At 34.1% G+C, this 16,857-nt stretch overlaps 1 protein-coding gene across 1 annotated transcript in view; it reads right to left on the reverse strand.

Moving 5' to 3' along the window:
• Positions 1-2,110: 2,110 nt before the first annotated feature.
• The window catches only part of LOC109056986 (eukaryotic translation initiation factor 3 subunit H-A-like), a 54,140-nt gene continuing 39,393 nt past the window's right edge, over positions 2,111-16,857 (reverse strand). Inside the window, exons 5-8 of the mRNA XM_042773198.1 lie at positions 13,719-13,868; positions 8,730-8,850; positions 3,635-3,767; positions 2,111-2,347 (exon numbers count right to left, since the gene is read on the reverse strand). Coding sequence (XP_042629132.1) covers positions 2,250-2,347; positions 3,635-3,767; positions 8,730-8,850; positions 13,719-13,868 — 502 coding nt within the window. The 3' untranslated portion in view covers positions 2,111-2,249. The remainder of the gene's footprint in view (positions 2,348-3,634; positions 3,768-8,729; positions 8,851-13,718; positions 13,869-16,857) is intronic.

Here is a 16,857-nt window from a genome sequence, read left to right on the forward strand (position 1 = left end):
TTAAAACACACACTGACGATGTAAGCCTGCATCTCTCAGCCCACTGTATTTCTTTTCTTAATCGGCAATCTTTCGTATTTCTCCTAATCACGCAAATCCTTCATTCATCTCTCCCACCCACACCTTTGCTAAATCAATATTTTCTTTAGGTTTTGAGGATTTACAAGATTACTTCTAGAAGGGTGGGGGCCAACTCTTCTAGTCTCCTTTCGCCTGCGCACAGAGAACCTGCAGTTGCCATGGCGATTTCTGAGAGGAAAGGGAAAAAGTAAGAATCATGACTTAACAGCGAGATAACTCGTTTCTTTTTATTAAGCGAGGCAACGTCCATCATTCCTGACGAGCTGATCTGAACAGCGCAGCACGAGCAGCTGGTGTTTTTAATCAACGCGTCACATTTCAACAGGTCGAGGAGACGCGGGCCTCGAGTTTGCACACTTATAGAGACGCGGACCTACATAAACATCTTACAGATGAATAAGAAACCCGGAGTTCTGCCGTATTCCTCACTAAACATCGAGTGCATGCAGACTCTCAAAGTTTGTTTTGCTTATACTTGCTTTCAAGAGAAAGGACATCACATCCTCACGACTAGCTGATGCTACTGACAATAAAGTTTCTTTCTGGTTTAAAGTTGCATGTGGCTAAAAAATAATAATTATATAGTACTTTCTGTCATATATTCCTGCTGCTTACATCCAGAACAAAAGAACACAAAAACACAAAATAAATAAAAAATATTTAATTCTTAAAAAACTTAAAAATAATCTATAAAATAAAAAAAAACTAACTCTGACTTGTTTTAGAGACCACATGGACACGGCTGATAAAAAGTAGAAATTTGTTAACTTTAAAGCGGACTTTAAAATAAATGTATTTTCAGTTCACTTTTACTTTGGTAGCGTCTCAACCCCAAGTACACAGTGCTGTTTTTCTGGAACTCAAATGTTATGATAATAAAAAAAAGTCTGGAATACATCACTATTGTACAGTAAAATGTAACATTTAATAATAATATTGTAATTATCATTATATGCAATTATGATAAATGATGATAAAGACAGGAATGTATTACTATTTTACAGTACAATAAATGTAATTCCATTCCATTAATAAAATATTAAATTTGATAAAACTATAAAATGGAAGATTTCACTTGTACAATATACATTTAAATATTACATTTATTTTATAATACGTGCTCATGCATTATAAACCTGAGGCTCTTACTTTGACTGAAAATGACTATGCAGCCCAGATAGCAACTCCAATATTATATATTCTGCACTGAATCAGAACACATGGATAGTTTTGAATGGGCATCAACAGAGAAAGCTTCTTTTTGCATAATGGTATAGTTACTACATCTACTCTAACATCAATTCCACAAGTGTCTGATTTAGGACTCTTTACATTTAGAATGTTTTACAGCTGCCAGCTAGTTTTACACTGGCATGCTGCTAAGCTAAGAGTCTCATAGGAATAGTATATTTATAATCCACATTTCTCGTGACTTCATAGTAATAGTAATCCATCCAGGCATTGGCTTCACTGTGAAGTATACATGCTGTTTTAAACTAGGCAATCTATAATTGCCTTTCATGTCGAGAGCCCACCTATGATGCTTTAAAATGCACAGAAACAAACTGCTTCTTGCCAACTAACTGAAAGTGTTTTTACAACTCCAGTTTAATCGACAGCAGATGCATCTTCTTTTCAGCGACCTCTGAACTCATGTAATCACTCTTCCTTTGCTAGAAGTGGCATGAAAATCTTTACGTACCAAAGACAGCATTTAAACATTCTGCGGCGCGGCTCCCGAGCGGATAACCTGCTGTGGAAGAACATAAGCAAGAATCGCACTGCTGTACGCCGTTCATAGTGCTCAATTATTTGGGATTAAAGCCGATCCGACAGCCTCATTAAAACAACCAAAACCAGAGTCATTTAGTGCACAGGCCCAGTGTGAAAGCAAGTCTGAAAGTGAAATTCGAGAAAACTTCAATGATATTAGCAGTTTATTTCCAGCTTTGCCAAGTAATCAGACAGCAGGATTCTTCGGCACATATGCTGCAACTTGGATAATGAAAAAAACAAAAAAAGACGGCAATGAGAGATGCATACATCTTTATTGTACAAGTGACAAAAAATCTGTACAAGATCTTCCCTTAAGCTCATTGTAATGGTTTTTGTTGGAAATTAGAGATGGGAAAAGGCAGATGTGTCGCTCGTATCCGCGTTTCGTCACTCTAGCTGCTGTGGCCCTGCAGTGCCTCTGCCATGAACAGTTTTCCAAGGTTCTGCGAGGTGAACTCCTTAATGTTCTGACAGTAGTTGTTGACTTGTCCTTGAAGAAGCAGAGGGAAACAAATTAATTATATACAACAAGACCAGACGTTATTGATTATTCTGGAGTAAATAGCACTGGCCACACAGCAATGGTCTGAAGAAGCCAGACAAAGAGTTTGATGTCAGGGACTTGGTGTATAACAATGTTCTCCATCCTGGTCCTGAGGGGCCGAGCACTACACATTTTAAACCCCTGGTGCTCTGTGGTCATTTTGGAATGAACATTTTTTTTACTAAAATATTTTTTTCATTCACTTTAATGGTACAAAACTTGGTGAAGGCTTTTGCACTTGCTATGTGAACACACACACACACAAACATGATTAGACATGGACAGGATTAGAAAAGTTTGAAAACAAAAATAAAACTAAGAAAAATCACTCCTTGTGGTTTCATCTAGTGGAATTTCATCACACATTTCATCTAGTGGAAACATCTGGTACTGTGCCCAAACAAAATGTTTCTGCAAGCTCATTTTTATGAGATATCAACTTCAAATTTGGAACACAACTTCATCTTCAGATTTATGTTTTTTTATAATTTATATAAAATTTTTAAATAGTATATTTGTGCATTTTCTTAACAATAAACAAGCTTCTATTGCTTTTAAAAAAAACTGTTTTACACTTTAGCAAAAATCTGTCATGCATCTTTGAAAAGAGACCAAACTTAAAAAGCATTCAATATTTCTGACAGTTTAAAGGTGCTGTATGTAGGATTGACACAGAGTGGTTGAACTAGGTATTGCAGTCCAAATTCAAAATATTAAAGTTTTTTTTTTCACCCCCCCCCCCCCAATTTCTAGCTTTTATTTCTGATATTTTGTTATATCTCGTTATATTACTTCTTATTTGATGTTGTAAAGCACATTGCGGTTGTTAATGGTTCTATATAAATAAATTAAACTTGACTCTTGAACTTGATTGTTGAGCCCTGACTACAGTTAAAAAAATGGACAAAATTAAACTTAAGTTTAATCATGATGAAGGGGGGGGGGACTATTGACAACCTTAGTACTTAATCATCCCCTTCAGAGATGATGGTTGTCCGATACAAGGGGGCAAATCTAACTGCGACTCCATTGGGATAAGAACATGGTGTGAAGATTTAAGACCTGCAGTTATTCCCATTCCCATTTAAGCTGATCCATTCATTGCTCAATTGATCAATTCATGCATCAATTCTTCTAGACAGAGGACTATAAATTTCCAATGGCCTGCAGAATAAGCTGGAAGAAAAAGCCATTTAACTGAGGGTGAACGGCGGCCGCTGACCCCCTGGATACCTGCGATGAGGAGCGTGTCCATGCGCGGAGGCGCCTGAGGAGGCTTGAACATCTTACTGATGTCTTCTTCCGGTAACGGAGGCTCTCCACGACTCTGCCGCTGGGTGTTTTCCTGCTGCCTCCTTTGGAGATACTAGAGGATGCAGAAAAGAGGAGAAAATGAACTAAGAAAGGTAAAAATCAGCTGGAGGAACTTGGGAGTGACCCAAGTAGTATCAACAAGACAAAAGGTTTTCAAAGATGAAAACAAAACCAGAATGGAATAAAGGAAAGACGGATTGCAATTCCCAACAACACCGCTGGCATTAAAACAGCCACATTACTGGCGAGTTCAGGGTGTCATTCGAGGAGCAAGTCAGATCGTCCCTAAGAATACAAATGCATTTCTGGGCATCAGGACACTTGAGGATCACTGCATGCTGTGGCGCCATGTACCACAGGCTTCAGGGAAAAGTTATTCAAGCATGACTCAGAGAGGGAGATGGGCAGTATTTACACATTGTAATGGTCACAGATTCCACCCTTTAGACCAAGACATTTTCCATGACTTCTTCATGACGACTTCTACATTTTAAGTTCCAAATAAAGTCTAGATCCAAAAACAAGTAAATAAAGGGAATGGATAAATAAAAACAGAAATTACAGAAAAGAAACAAACAAAATCATCAAAAAAGAGAAACAAAGGTAATTAAATAAATTTAAAGAAATAAAGAATACTTAAAATAAACAAATACATAGAAAATAAATAAAGCAAACACTGAAATAACAAAGCTAATTAAACAACATTAATAAAAGGGTATAGATAAAAGATAATTAGATGAGAAATAGAGAAAAAGAAAACAACAAGACAACTAACAAATATGAGAACAAAAGGGAAATAAAATAAAAGATAAAACAATTATTATTACTTTTCTATTCTATTCTAAAAGAAAAAAAAACAGCTGTGTATTCTGTGCTAGACTAACTGAGACTTGTCATGGCACTTGTATACTGTTGTTGTTCTCTCGCTGGTCTGATTGCTTCTGTTGTTCTCATTTGTAAGTCGCTCTGCATAAAAGCGTCTGCTAAACGATTAAATGTATTAAAAAGAGAAATAAAAATAAATTAATAAAGAGAAATAAAAAGGAGAATAAAAAGGACAATTAACTAAACTACTAATAAAATAAATAAAAAAGGTACAAATAAGAAATAAATACAAAAAAAGGAGAATAAAAGAATGAAAAAGGATAAACTAAATTAAATATAGTAGTAAACAAAAAACGGGAATGAATACAATTGAGAAAATTGAGAAAAATAATAAAGAAATTAACTAGAAAAAAATAAATATAAAGAAAAATGGGATGTGAAAAACAGAGAAATAAAAAAGAGAACAAAAAGGATAATTAATAAAATACATAAAAAATAACAACAATTGTGAAATAAAAAGCTAAATATTATAAAAATAAAATATTAAAAAAAAAAAAATTCATTTAAAGTTATATGAAGCAGCTTTTCATTTAATCCCCAGGTTTATCCAAAATTCTACATTACAGGAAGAAAAAAAAAAAGACCTATCACTATACACACACACAGTTAAAGTGACATGCCGCCTACCGCTAGCTAGAGGACAGACAATACAGCAGTGTCATTACTTCAATGTACACCTCAATACATGTTGATCTGACATCTGAAACTGCAAACAGCACAGCTTGACAAGTCCTCGATTTGCCCTAGTTTTGTCAAGCTCGACCATTCAGGCATTTTTTTTTTTTTTAAATGTGCAGTAGATCAAATTTTTATGTATGGTATATTCATGGAAAAAAAGATGAGAAGAACTCACATCCTATTTGAGTTGGTGCGACTTATGTCACCGTTGAGGATACCGGCCATTTCTGTTGAAATTAGGCATATGATTTAGGAATGCAAACTGCCAACACAGCGGCAATTCTCTTAGATATTAAATGGTGATGGATGCGGGTCATTTGGTTTATATGGTTCACCGGGGGACCGGCGCGCGCAGGGCTGTGTGGAGGCGGAGACAGGAAGGATATGATCGATGACAACAGTAATTACAGCAGATTTCAGCGTGCTTGATATAGGAGCCGTTGTGGCGACCTGATCGTGACCAAGCCGCTGGGGTCTGGACTCATTTACGGCGCCGTTTGAGGGCACCCTTTAAATTTCTTTGAAAGGATCTAACATCCTGTCAAACAGGAAGTGCTAATGGTCTAATAAACACTGAAGTCTCACTGGAGACACATCCCCCTGACCGCAGAGTGTGTGTTTTGCTCTGGAAGAAAGCAATTTTTTCAAAGTGCTAATGAGGCAAGAGCAACAGGCAAAAGGCGTAGTGAAAAAAATTCAATATTTCACAAAAATAAAATCATTTACTCACCATGAAGCCATTTCAAAACCAACCACGACATTAACCCAAAAGGAGAAGTTAAGTAGACTGTCTCATGTGCTCTTTACCATCTAATGAAAGTGAATGTGGGTGGAAAAACTGATTATTTAAAAAAATAAGTTTTCCTTCACATTTTGATTAGAAAAAAGAATATAGTTTTGATTTATCATTTTATTGTGCTATTTTAGTATTAAGTATAAACTATTAACATTTTCATTAGCTTTTATGATTATATTTTCATGTTTCATTTTAGTTTTAGTTTTTTATGTGCTTTTGTAATTTTTAACAAGTCTTTTTTTTAACATTCCTATTTGGTTTTATTTTTTTATTGGAAATATTGTTTTAACTGATCATTTTATAGAGATGTTATTTTAGCATTATGTATATACTATTACAGTATTTTTCAAGATTTTTAATTTATAATTATATATAATTAATATTATAATATAATTTATATTATAATTAATTTCTATATTTTCAGGTTTCATTTTAAGTTAGTAATTTTGTTGTCATTTTTAATTTTGTCATATGACTTACGTTTCTTTTGGGAAACCTGTTTGAAAAACATTATTATAATGCTCAGTTGTTGATGCTTTTAGGACAAAAAAATGACACTTTAACTTTACATTTTTGCCCGTTCCTTGTTTAAAACTATACAATGGCTTAAGTCTTGTAAATGTAATGCTCACGTTATACAGGCCATTTCTATGGGTTTTTCCTCATTTTTGGAGCTTCAGCCTCATTCACTTTCATACGGAAAACAATGACTTCTGTGAAATATCTCCCTTTGGATCACACACACACACAAACGGATGTGTCATTTTGGATGGACTATCCCTTTAAAGCCTTTTGTATCTTATCCAGGCATCTCAAACTAATCTACATTTTCCTCTGAGGTGCTTTCTCTTTAGTTAACATCTGTAAACTCAGTTTTCAGCCCAAGACCAGTGCTGATTTTTCTATTTTTCTGATTTACTACAGCCGGAGCATTTCTGCCTAGGAAGAGCAAGCTCTGCAATGTAGAGAACAAAAACAGAAACAAACTTTGACAAATGTGCACCGCTTCTGTCACATTCATAGCGTGACAACATGTTATTATGGAGCGACTTGAAAAATAGGGTTCAGCGTTATCTGATTTCAAGGGTGGCCTCTCTTCAAATGATCCTTTTTTACTTACATAAGGTCAGATATAAAACAACTCCATACAAAATGAACCCAGAAGCGTCCTGTACTATTTCACGCTCCTCTTTCTGCTTTCAGGTGGTGCTCAGAACTCATGTTTACTCAATGCCTGCAATGCAAAAACCTGAAAATGTCAAGGGCGTTTTGGCTGATCTGTCATCCTGGCAAAATGGATAAAATTATGAATCTGAAGCGGGTAAGGATTGTAAATTAGATGGTCCTCCTGAACCCTAAATAACCATCTATTGACCGGTTCTATCTCAGGCAGAGTCACGTCAGCCATTTAAGGTACGGGTCATTCAGTGTATGCAGCACGTTTTCATGTCCCATTACATAAATTTAATAAAATACTAAATTCATAATGTCAAAGATGGAAATCACATTAGCTAGTTTTCTTTTATCGCTATACAACTATTAAGTGAACATAAGGGAGGCTTTTAAAATAATTTCTCTCTTTAGGTTTGACTGCATGTCATTTTTATCATGTCCCCAGGTGCTGCACTTACGTCTAACATGAAAAACTGGGAATTTATTAAGAAATACTCCCAAAGTTTCTTTATATTTGAATTAGAACCATTTCAAACTATTTTTTAATTGTTCAATTTATTGCAGTGTTATTTTGTATTGTCTATAAACTATTATAGCGTTGTTGAATATTTCGATTTAGCTTTTAATTGTATATTTTCAGTTTAATTTAATTATGCTGTGCACGCTTTTGTCATTTATTCAGTATTTCTATAAACATTTAATTTATTTTTCTTTCTTTTTTTTTTTTTTTTATTAAGTAATTGTAGTACTTATAAAAAAAAAAACCTTTTGTTTCAGTTAGCTGAGGCAGCATTTGCAATTGTAAGATTTTTAAGTCTACATTTGTCATCTAATTATATTTAATTTCAATGTTAATAATAATTAAATATTAATAATAACAACAGTGATGACTTTTGGGGTTTTCCTGCCTCCTCAGTATCACTTTCTAGCCCATTTTATTTTAAATTCCCTTTAAATTACAAAAGCCAATTTAAACTGCATCATCCTCCAGGAAATGACATCATTTTGGAGGGAAACAACTATTACCATTTACTTATGCTTGTAAATTGTAACTATTCATTATCAATAATAAAGTTTATGCATCTGAGCTTGACCAGACCATATTTCTGAAAGTCGCTTTAACAGAAATGCATCCTTAAATTATTGACTGAAATTAATCCATATGCATGATGCGGACTTCATCTTGCACTGGCTTTGTTGGTTTTACTTTCAAAAGTATTGATTCTGAAAAGCAGTTTTCAAACACAGTGCATTAATATTAAAATCCCTGCATTTCCTTCAAGAGTGCGTGTGCATCCAATCAACCTCTTCTGAACCTATGTTCTTATTCTCAGGCATGTAATTAGACATTTCAGCCACTCTAAACAACTCGGGCTGAAATGGCACTGCAGTATGCACTTTAAAAAGCCAATTCAAGAGGGAGTGAAGGTGCATCAGATCGACGCCACTGAGGAAGAAACAGACGAGAAAAAGCACATGTACCTGCTGCTTCTGCTGCTGCTGCTTGCTGAGGTTGCGGCAGTACGTATTGTACTTGCCGATATCTTGGTTCATGTCGTCCACGCGGTCCATCAGCAGCTGAAGGCTCTTTTCCAGGTGGTTACTATGGCAACAGATTGACAGATAGTTTAGTCAAATAAAGTTTGCGTAATAAACGGCTGACTGCACATCAAAGCGCAATTGCTCGACGTTGATCTTCTACTCAATTAAAACCCAAGATGACAGTAGCATGATGTGCCTGATAAGGATGAATATCTGCTTTGAATTTACATGGATGGAGGGAGACGTCTAATTGTTGCATGTGCCGATTTGCGAGGGGACACCAAGTAACTCCAACTAAACCTTCGCCTGGTAGATCGGCTCTGTTTCAAAACCTATTACGCTGCCTATGTAGGCAGCATATTAGGAGGCTGTGCCAACACAAAATCTGTTCCAAGTGCTACATATGTTGCTTTTGGACAAATTCTAAACAATTGCGTGCATCCTTCATCAAGAAAGCAATCCCATAATGCATTCCCTAGTTGTTATTCCACCAAACTTGAGTCAAGTCTGCCAAGCTCTTCATGTGAAAAGCGCTATTTGCATGTTACATGAAAGTTTCTGTCTATGTAGAGTGTGTGCAGGTGCAAATTCAGTAAGAATGCTGTCTATATTGGCAGTATACAACAAGGCAGCTCATCAGGGTTTGGAACAGAGCCATTTTACCTCATAATGTAACTCCCCAAAAGCCAGGTGGATTGCTTTATTAATCAAGATTAGGCTTTCGAAGAAAAAAGTCATTTCCATTTTTATCTGGGGATAACGTGTAATCACAGAGCCCTTCCGAGAACATTCTGGGGCGTTAGGAAAAAGATGACACCAGCCACTGAAAACACTTTGAAGATAGTAGCACACTGCTGCAAATTGGATTTCAAAAGTTTCAATGATACACTGTAAAAATTATTGTAATTGTTGCCGAAAAATGACTATGCTATGGTAAATGGATTAACAGTAAATCTTACTATATACAGTGGAAATTTTTTTGTAATTTCACAGTAAAATACTGTTAAATATACAGTTTTTGAAAGTGGAAAAAGAGCAAATTATATAATTTACAGTGAACCCTGTGATTGCTCACAACTGATGGTTTTCCATTTAAATACTGGTTTCTTAATTTTTTTCCTTATCAGTTATGTGCATATGTCGTTTTGTTGTTTTATTGCCTTATTTTAGTGTTGTGTGTTATTATACTGGTGTTTTGTATTTGTATGACACTATGCACCATCTTTATATTAGTATTTACATTACTTGTGATGGACTTTGATTTATCATGTGGCTTTCTCTCTACTACCTGCGTTTTGGAGGTGGTTGTCAGTATATTATATATACACCTTTTGTCTAAGGATCTGGATTAAATATATCGTCAGGAGCCATGTATTAATTTTGTCTTGACTGTATATGCTTTTGTTGACTCTCAAAGTGACAGTAGCCACTGACTTGCATATTATGAATGAGGATGGCCTAAGGATGAGAAAATTAACAGCAAATTTCATTTTGGGGTGAACTATTACTTTAAGTATTTTATTCACTTTTTTTTTTTTTTTACCATAAAGGTTAAGTTATATCTACACAAATTCAGTTACTAACATATTTTTAATGATAAAGTTCTTGTTTTACAATACATTTCACAGTTTTTTTTTTTTTTTTTTTTTTTTTTTTTTTACAGTTTAGACCAAGGGTCAAGATCTAGATAAGATCAATGAAATAAAAAAATGGCATTTTAAAGGAACAGTCAACTAAGAATTAAAAATCTGTCATTTAATTACCCTAATGTCATTCCAAACCTTTCCTTGACTCTTTCTTCTGTGAAACAGAATATCTTAGCCACTCTTTCAAAATAAATAATGATTGAAGACACTTCAAAAAGGATGCAAAAGCACCATACAAATATCCCAAAAAATGGTTCATATGACTCATGCGCTACATTCCAACACTTCTGAAGTCCTACGAAAGCTTTGTGTGAGTAAAAGCCCACGATTTAATCCATTAAATCACTGATTGCTCCTCTAGTAGTGAGCTGTTATCCATTGTAAGCAAATCAGTCCAATCATTCAGGGTGAACTGGATCAGCCAACTCAATGAAAAGAGCCAACAAACAAGCAATGTTTCATGAATGCACCAAGAAGTTCGACTTGCTTCTAAGCTATTGTAAGGCTTCAGAAGACACAGAATCTAGTGAACAAGCACTTCTGCACCCTTTAGCCCACATTGCATTGTAATTGAACAGAAAAAAAAACAAAGGTGACCAGCACAGTCTTCCTCTGTTTCACAGGAAAAAGCAGCACTTTGAAATGACATTATGGGCAAGCAAATGAGGACAATTTTCATTCATCATTACATGCTTTCAAGTCTCTGTGTTTTTGGAGTGACACATCTGCTCTAAAGACCTATTGGTATTTGTCAAGAAAGGAAAGGGCATCTCTGTACACGAGACGACCGAAATTACATGCTGAATACATTATCATTATCTGAGTGCTGATGGGAAGGCTGAATCATTTCACCAGCAGGGCCTATTAAACACACTAACTCCTGGGATGTTCTGAATTACAAATGAAAGACTTACTCAAAATGGCAAAGATTGTGCCGACTCATAAAGCATTAACTATAAAGACCAAAACACCTGCTCGCATCCCAAGTGTTTAGTCTATCAATTAGTCTGATTCAGAAGAGGGGCCTGAACAGCTGTGTCTGCTGGGGGAGCATAAACAGTCAGAAAAATGACATTTCCAGTTCCTACCTTCATTAAAGAGGACGAATCAGTGAGAGAGAGAGAGAAAAGGTGAGATTTCTTCCTCTTGTGAAATTAGAGAGATCAGTGTGCTATGTAAATCAAAGTTGGGTGATGTAGCTAAAATAATCGTGATGTTTTCAACCCTTTTGATGCAATTCTGTATATATATCTTGGTGTTTATCTTTATGCTCTGAAATGGCTTGAAAGATTTGATTTCTTTACAATCAGAGGAACCAAACAGCCACTGTAGCCTCAATGTGTCTAATACACAAACTACACTGCTGTTAAACTCCAGTTTAAAAATAATCAAGGCATGTTTTCAACACTAAATACACAAGAAAACACTACTGTTCAAATGTTTGGGGCCAACTGTTTAATGTAGTAAAACAGGAATGTGAAAAATTATGATTTAAAATAATTAATTTCTATTTGAATATTATCAAATGCACTTGATTCCTTTGATGGCAATGCTGAATTTTCAGCATCATTAATTATCCTTCAGAAATCATTCTCATTTGCTGCTCAAAAAACATTTCTGATTATTATTAATGTTGAAAACAGCTGTGCTGCTTCATTTTTTTTATTGAAAAAACATACATATTTTTGGTTTTCATGATTCTTTGATTAATAGAAAGAAAAGCATTTCTTTCAAAACTTTAACATTGTAAATCTCACTTTTGATCAATTTAATGCATTTTTATTAAATAAAACAATTTTTTTTTTGTCAAAAGAATTGTCCCCAAACTTTTGAAAGGTGTTTTCATTTATATGCAATATATCAAGCCAAAAAAAAAAAGTAACTGAGTGATGACTCAATTAAAATCCCAAATTAATTAAATGAAAAATGACTGAAACTTACAGTATGAACCAGTTCAGAAAAATCAAACAAATCTTAAATCTTCAGAGTTTCAGAATTAAGTCACAACCACTAATTAACAGCCACATTTGCATATCAATGCTGACTCCGTTTTCAACAACCTAACAGGGACATTACTTATCTTCCAACGCAAAGATGTCAGACTATCACAAGACATCATGTACTCTCATAACAGGTATAATTTACATACAGAAGTCTTAAAGGTACAGTAGCAAAACAATGTTTATTTCTATGAGTCATAACAAGGGTAAAAAAAAAAAAAAAAATGCTCATGCAAAACTAAACTACAACATTTTTAGTGCAAGAAACCCTGGACTTCAGAGAGAGAGAGAGAGAGAGAGAGAGAGAGAGAGAGAGAGAAAATGCTGTAGAATATGCCTCTTTTATAGACCCTAATCTTTCCTCTAAATTCAACACATTCAATATACTGTCCTTGAAGCTACTGGTAATATTAGTTAAATGATTAAAAAAAAAAAAGAAATAAAAAGGAAAGAAAATTAATTCTGAATGGAATGAGGCTCATTTCTGGGAACTGCTCTCCTGAAAACCGACTCAATCTGTAATAAAATTCAGTTGAATCTAACTGGATTAGCCAAATTAATTTAGAAGAGAAGACTATTTGCAAGAAAGTAAATGTCCAGCTCCGGCTAGAAGCATTAATGATGGACCCCCCAACAACGTCATTTTAGGTCAGTTGCTCTCATCTGGTGGACCATTGGTCTGTAATCTGGGGAAAAATTATGTTAAATGCAAATAAAATCCAACTAACCATATAACTGTGCATAATAAACAGGCTTATAAACTTGTTACTGACATCCAGTCAAACTCTACAGTATTTTGGCACAGATTCAGCTATCGCTTGGTTATATGGTTAATATTAACACAATATTACATCTAAAACCAATTCAGAAACAGCTTTTGGTTATACTTGTGAAATGATGATATACTATATGCAAAAAAAAACCAATCTAAATCCGAGGTGTGATGTTTGTATTTGCCTGAAAGCAACTAAATTCAAATGTTAAAATTGCTGGAATTAAATCACTGATTCGCATTTGTAGCATTTCTCTACTGCCAGAAGGCTGGTTTTTATAACGGTTTGGTGCAGGCAACATGCAAGACTTATTTCGGGTGTCAAGATTAAACTGTGCCGTCAGGCCTTGTCAGTGTGTATTGCATTTCCTCGGTCAACTTCCTGGGCGAAACACAGCCGTGGCAGAGAGGCTTAAAAGACACGGATTGATGAGATGAACCAGAAAATGACAAATCTTTTTCCCAAAATGGGAGCGTTGAACACAGAGTTCAGGGCAGGGGTGCTTCTGACCTGCTTGACAGATTGAGCAGCTCGTGCTTGTCAGCCACCGTACTCTTCTCTTGCAGATCCAGCAGGAGCACGTTTATGAGATGGGAGTTCTTGATGACGATGGGGACTTCCTCGAACATGATCTCGAAGCCAATGCAAGCCTTCTTCAGCCTGAGAAAACAGAGAAACCGTCTGTATCAATACCAACATATTTATTAAGAAAATACAGTTTCAACCATTCAAAATATAGTTTTTAAATAAATGAATTTTTTTATTTTTATTTTTTTAGCAAAGATGCATTTAATTGATCCAATTTTTAGCAAGTTTAGATCAGTGAAAATCATAATTACGTCAAATGAAAAAAGCATGATCCACACTCGTGTGTAATCTAAAATTTTTTTGGATTTTTATTATACAAAAAAAAAGCACAAATGGATTATCAGGATTATATGGATAATATCGATAATCGCTGATAATCAGAAATATTTCTGATTGTCAGCGCAGTCAAATATTGATTCAGATGTCAGGTGTACCATGTGAAGGCAACTATAAACAGCTAAATAGCTTAAAGAAGACAAATCACAGTTCAGTCTGCAGATATTACAATGACCTCATCACTACTGGTTACATTTTGAATACCGTGTGCTCCACTATTTAAACAAAAAAAAGTGTCTAAATCGAACCTACAACATTAACATCCATCTCTGGTGACCGAGTAGCCAGTAACAAACACAGCAGTAAACAGTGTGCAAAATGTTTTGCGATCTGATCATTCATAAATACTAAGCACATCTGAAGTACTTCTAATTTCTTTTTAAATGCTAATGCGTTTTGATGCATCCCAAACAAAGCCAGAAGACTGCCTACTTACGTCAGTCATCTATTGCACTTAAGTGTTTAATAATCACAAATATATACTTAAATTAAATTAATATCTGTTCGAAACAACATGTTTGCAGTGAGATTACAATTTGAGAAGCAGTGTGCATGCTTTTTATGCTCTCCTAACATACATCATACACTGATGCAATAAGTAGACATGAACACAGAGACCCTCCCCTCGATTCAATCAATGCAATTCAATGAGACACACGGTATTACCAGGTGTAAATGGCGATCTGTCTTTTAGATGACCACTTGTGTCATCTCATCTCTAGAGCAGTTAGAGGGGCACTGGACCCTCTGGCCCGGACCACTATCTGTCATTTCAATGAGCCAGTATGCTCTGCAATTCAAGCTGAATTGCAGAAAATTATGGAGGAGCAGAAGAATATTTGAGGAAAATCAATATAGCACTGCCTCACAGACCCTGAGCAAAGTTTGAGATTGATATTCTCTATGAATCTGACAAGTGATTTGTATGCATCATTCACGATGACCCAACCAGCTATGTTCACTAGACAAATAGAAGCTTATTTTCATAATCAATAGTGTTGCTCTCCTTAACTAGTTGAATATTCAAGAAGTGGTCTGGAATGATGAGCGCCAGCCTGAGAGCACTGGCAGATGCCAAGGTCAAAACAGGCCATAGGAACATGTTTGATGTCAACATGAACCAATATAACCCATTTTACATCTTTAATCTGACATGTTTCTGAGTCAATACAGATATTTGCAGACGTCAGTTAGAAAAAAAAATCCGTAAAAAAAATCTAGAAATTTATTATATATATATATATATATATATATATAAAATATTAAATTTATGCCTTTAGCAGATGCTTTTATCCAAAGCGACTTACAGTGCATTCAGGCTATCAATTTTTACCTATCATATCATACATATACATATATACATATATATATATATATATATATATATATATATATATATATATATATATATATATATATATATATATATATATATATATATATATATATAAACAAAAGCATTTAAATATAATTATGTGTATATATATATATTTGTTTTTATTTTTATTTTTTAATAATGCAGGAATAAATTAATTACATACAAAACATTATATAATTTATGAAATGTACATATTTTTACATTAATTTATAACAGTGCCAATAAAATATAAATAATTACTATAATAAATATAATTATGTTTGACATTTAGAAATAATTATATAATACCATTAGTGTTATTTTAGTATAAGAAAGTATTATACATTTTTAAAAATATTTTGAATGTTTTATTTTTATTAAATGTTTTTGTAAATTTTTGTTTTTGCTTTTTTATCTATAAATATCTATAAATAATTTTATTAATTTCATTTTTATTTCAGTTTTATATTTTATAATATGAAGATAATATTAAATTAAATAAAATAATAAATGGGTCATGTTGATTTGGCAGCTAGCTGTTTTTCATATTTTATAGTTTTCATAAATTTTAATATAAAAAATAAAAAAACAAACGATTAAATAAAAGTTATTCGTTTTTATTAGTTTTAGTTTATTTTAGTGTAAGTTAAACTAAATTAAATTGATAAATGTTGCCTTGGTACTCAGCTGAAATAAGTTTTTTATATTTTCATCTAACATTTTTTTGTATAAATTTTAGTTTCAGTTTTAGTTAACTATGATAACACTGAATATATATATATATTTTTTCTTATCTAGTAGATTTCAGAGCTTATATTGACTCACTGAAAAAAAAAATAATTGCAAAAAGCAAAATTCACATTTCCAGAAAAATATCTGAAAATACTTTGAGTATACAGATAGATCACGCAGAAAGATTAAAACTGTTTTGGAAAAGGGTTCAAAGATCATGAATAGTACACAATAAGCTCTGTAACACACATAAATAAAGCAAATAGGACTGGTGTTGACTTTAATGCATCTAAGAAGCCTCTTTACCTGCAGCTAACCCTACAGCGCTTCAGTCACCGATTGAAAGACTTCATGTCGTGTTTTTCTCCTGATCGCTCATTCCCCCATTAGACTCATGTCTAGCAGCAATTCAAAATCAATTACCATCTGCCGAGAAGCCAGTGAGGTTGTAAACTCTGTGCATTTGTTTTTTTGGCAGACAGTGCTAAAAAATCCCCTAAATAATCCCCATCCTGACCAATAAAAGACCCTAACAAATTTCTTATTAGTGACAGATAAACATTTCTGTGTGTGCCCGTTCAAGAAGGTTCCCATTAGCAACAGATTAATGGAAACAGGAAAAGGAAGTGACGGAAG

Source organism: Cyprinus carpio, chromosome A16 (genome assembly GCF_018340385.1).
Source record: "Cyprinus carpio isolate SPL01 chromosome A16, ASM1834038v1, whole genome shotgun sequence".
NCBI classification, from domain to species: Eukaryota; Metazoa; Chordata; class Actinopteri; order Cypriniformes; family Cyprinidae; genus Cyprinus; species Cyprinus carpio.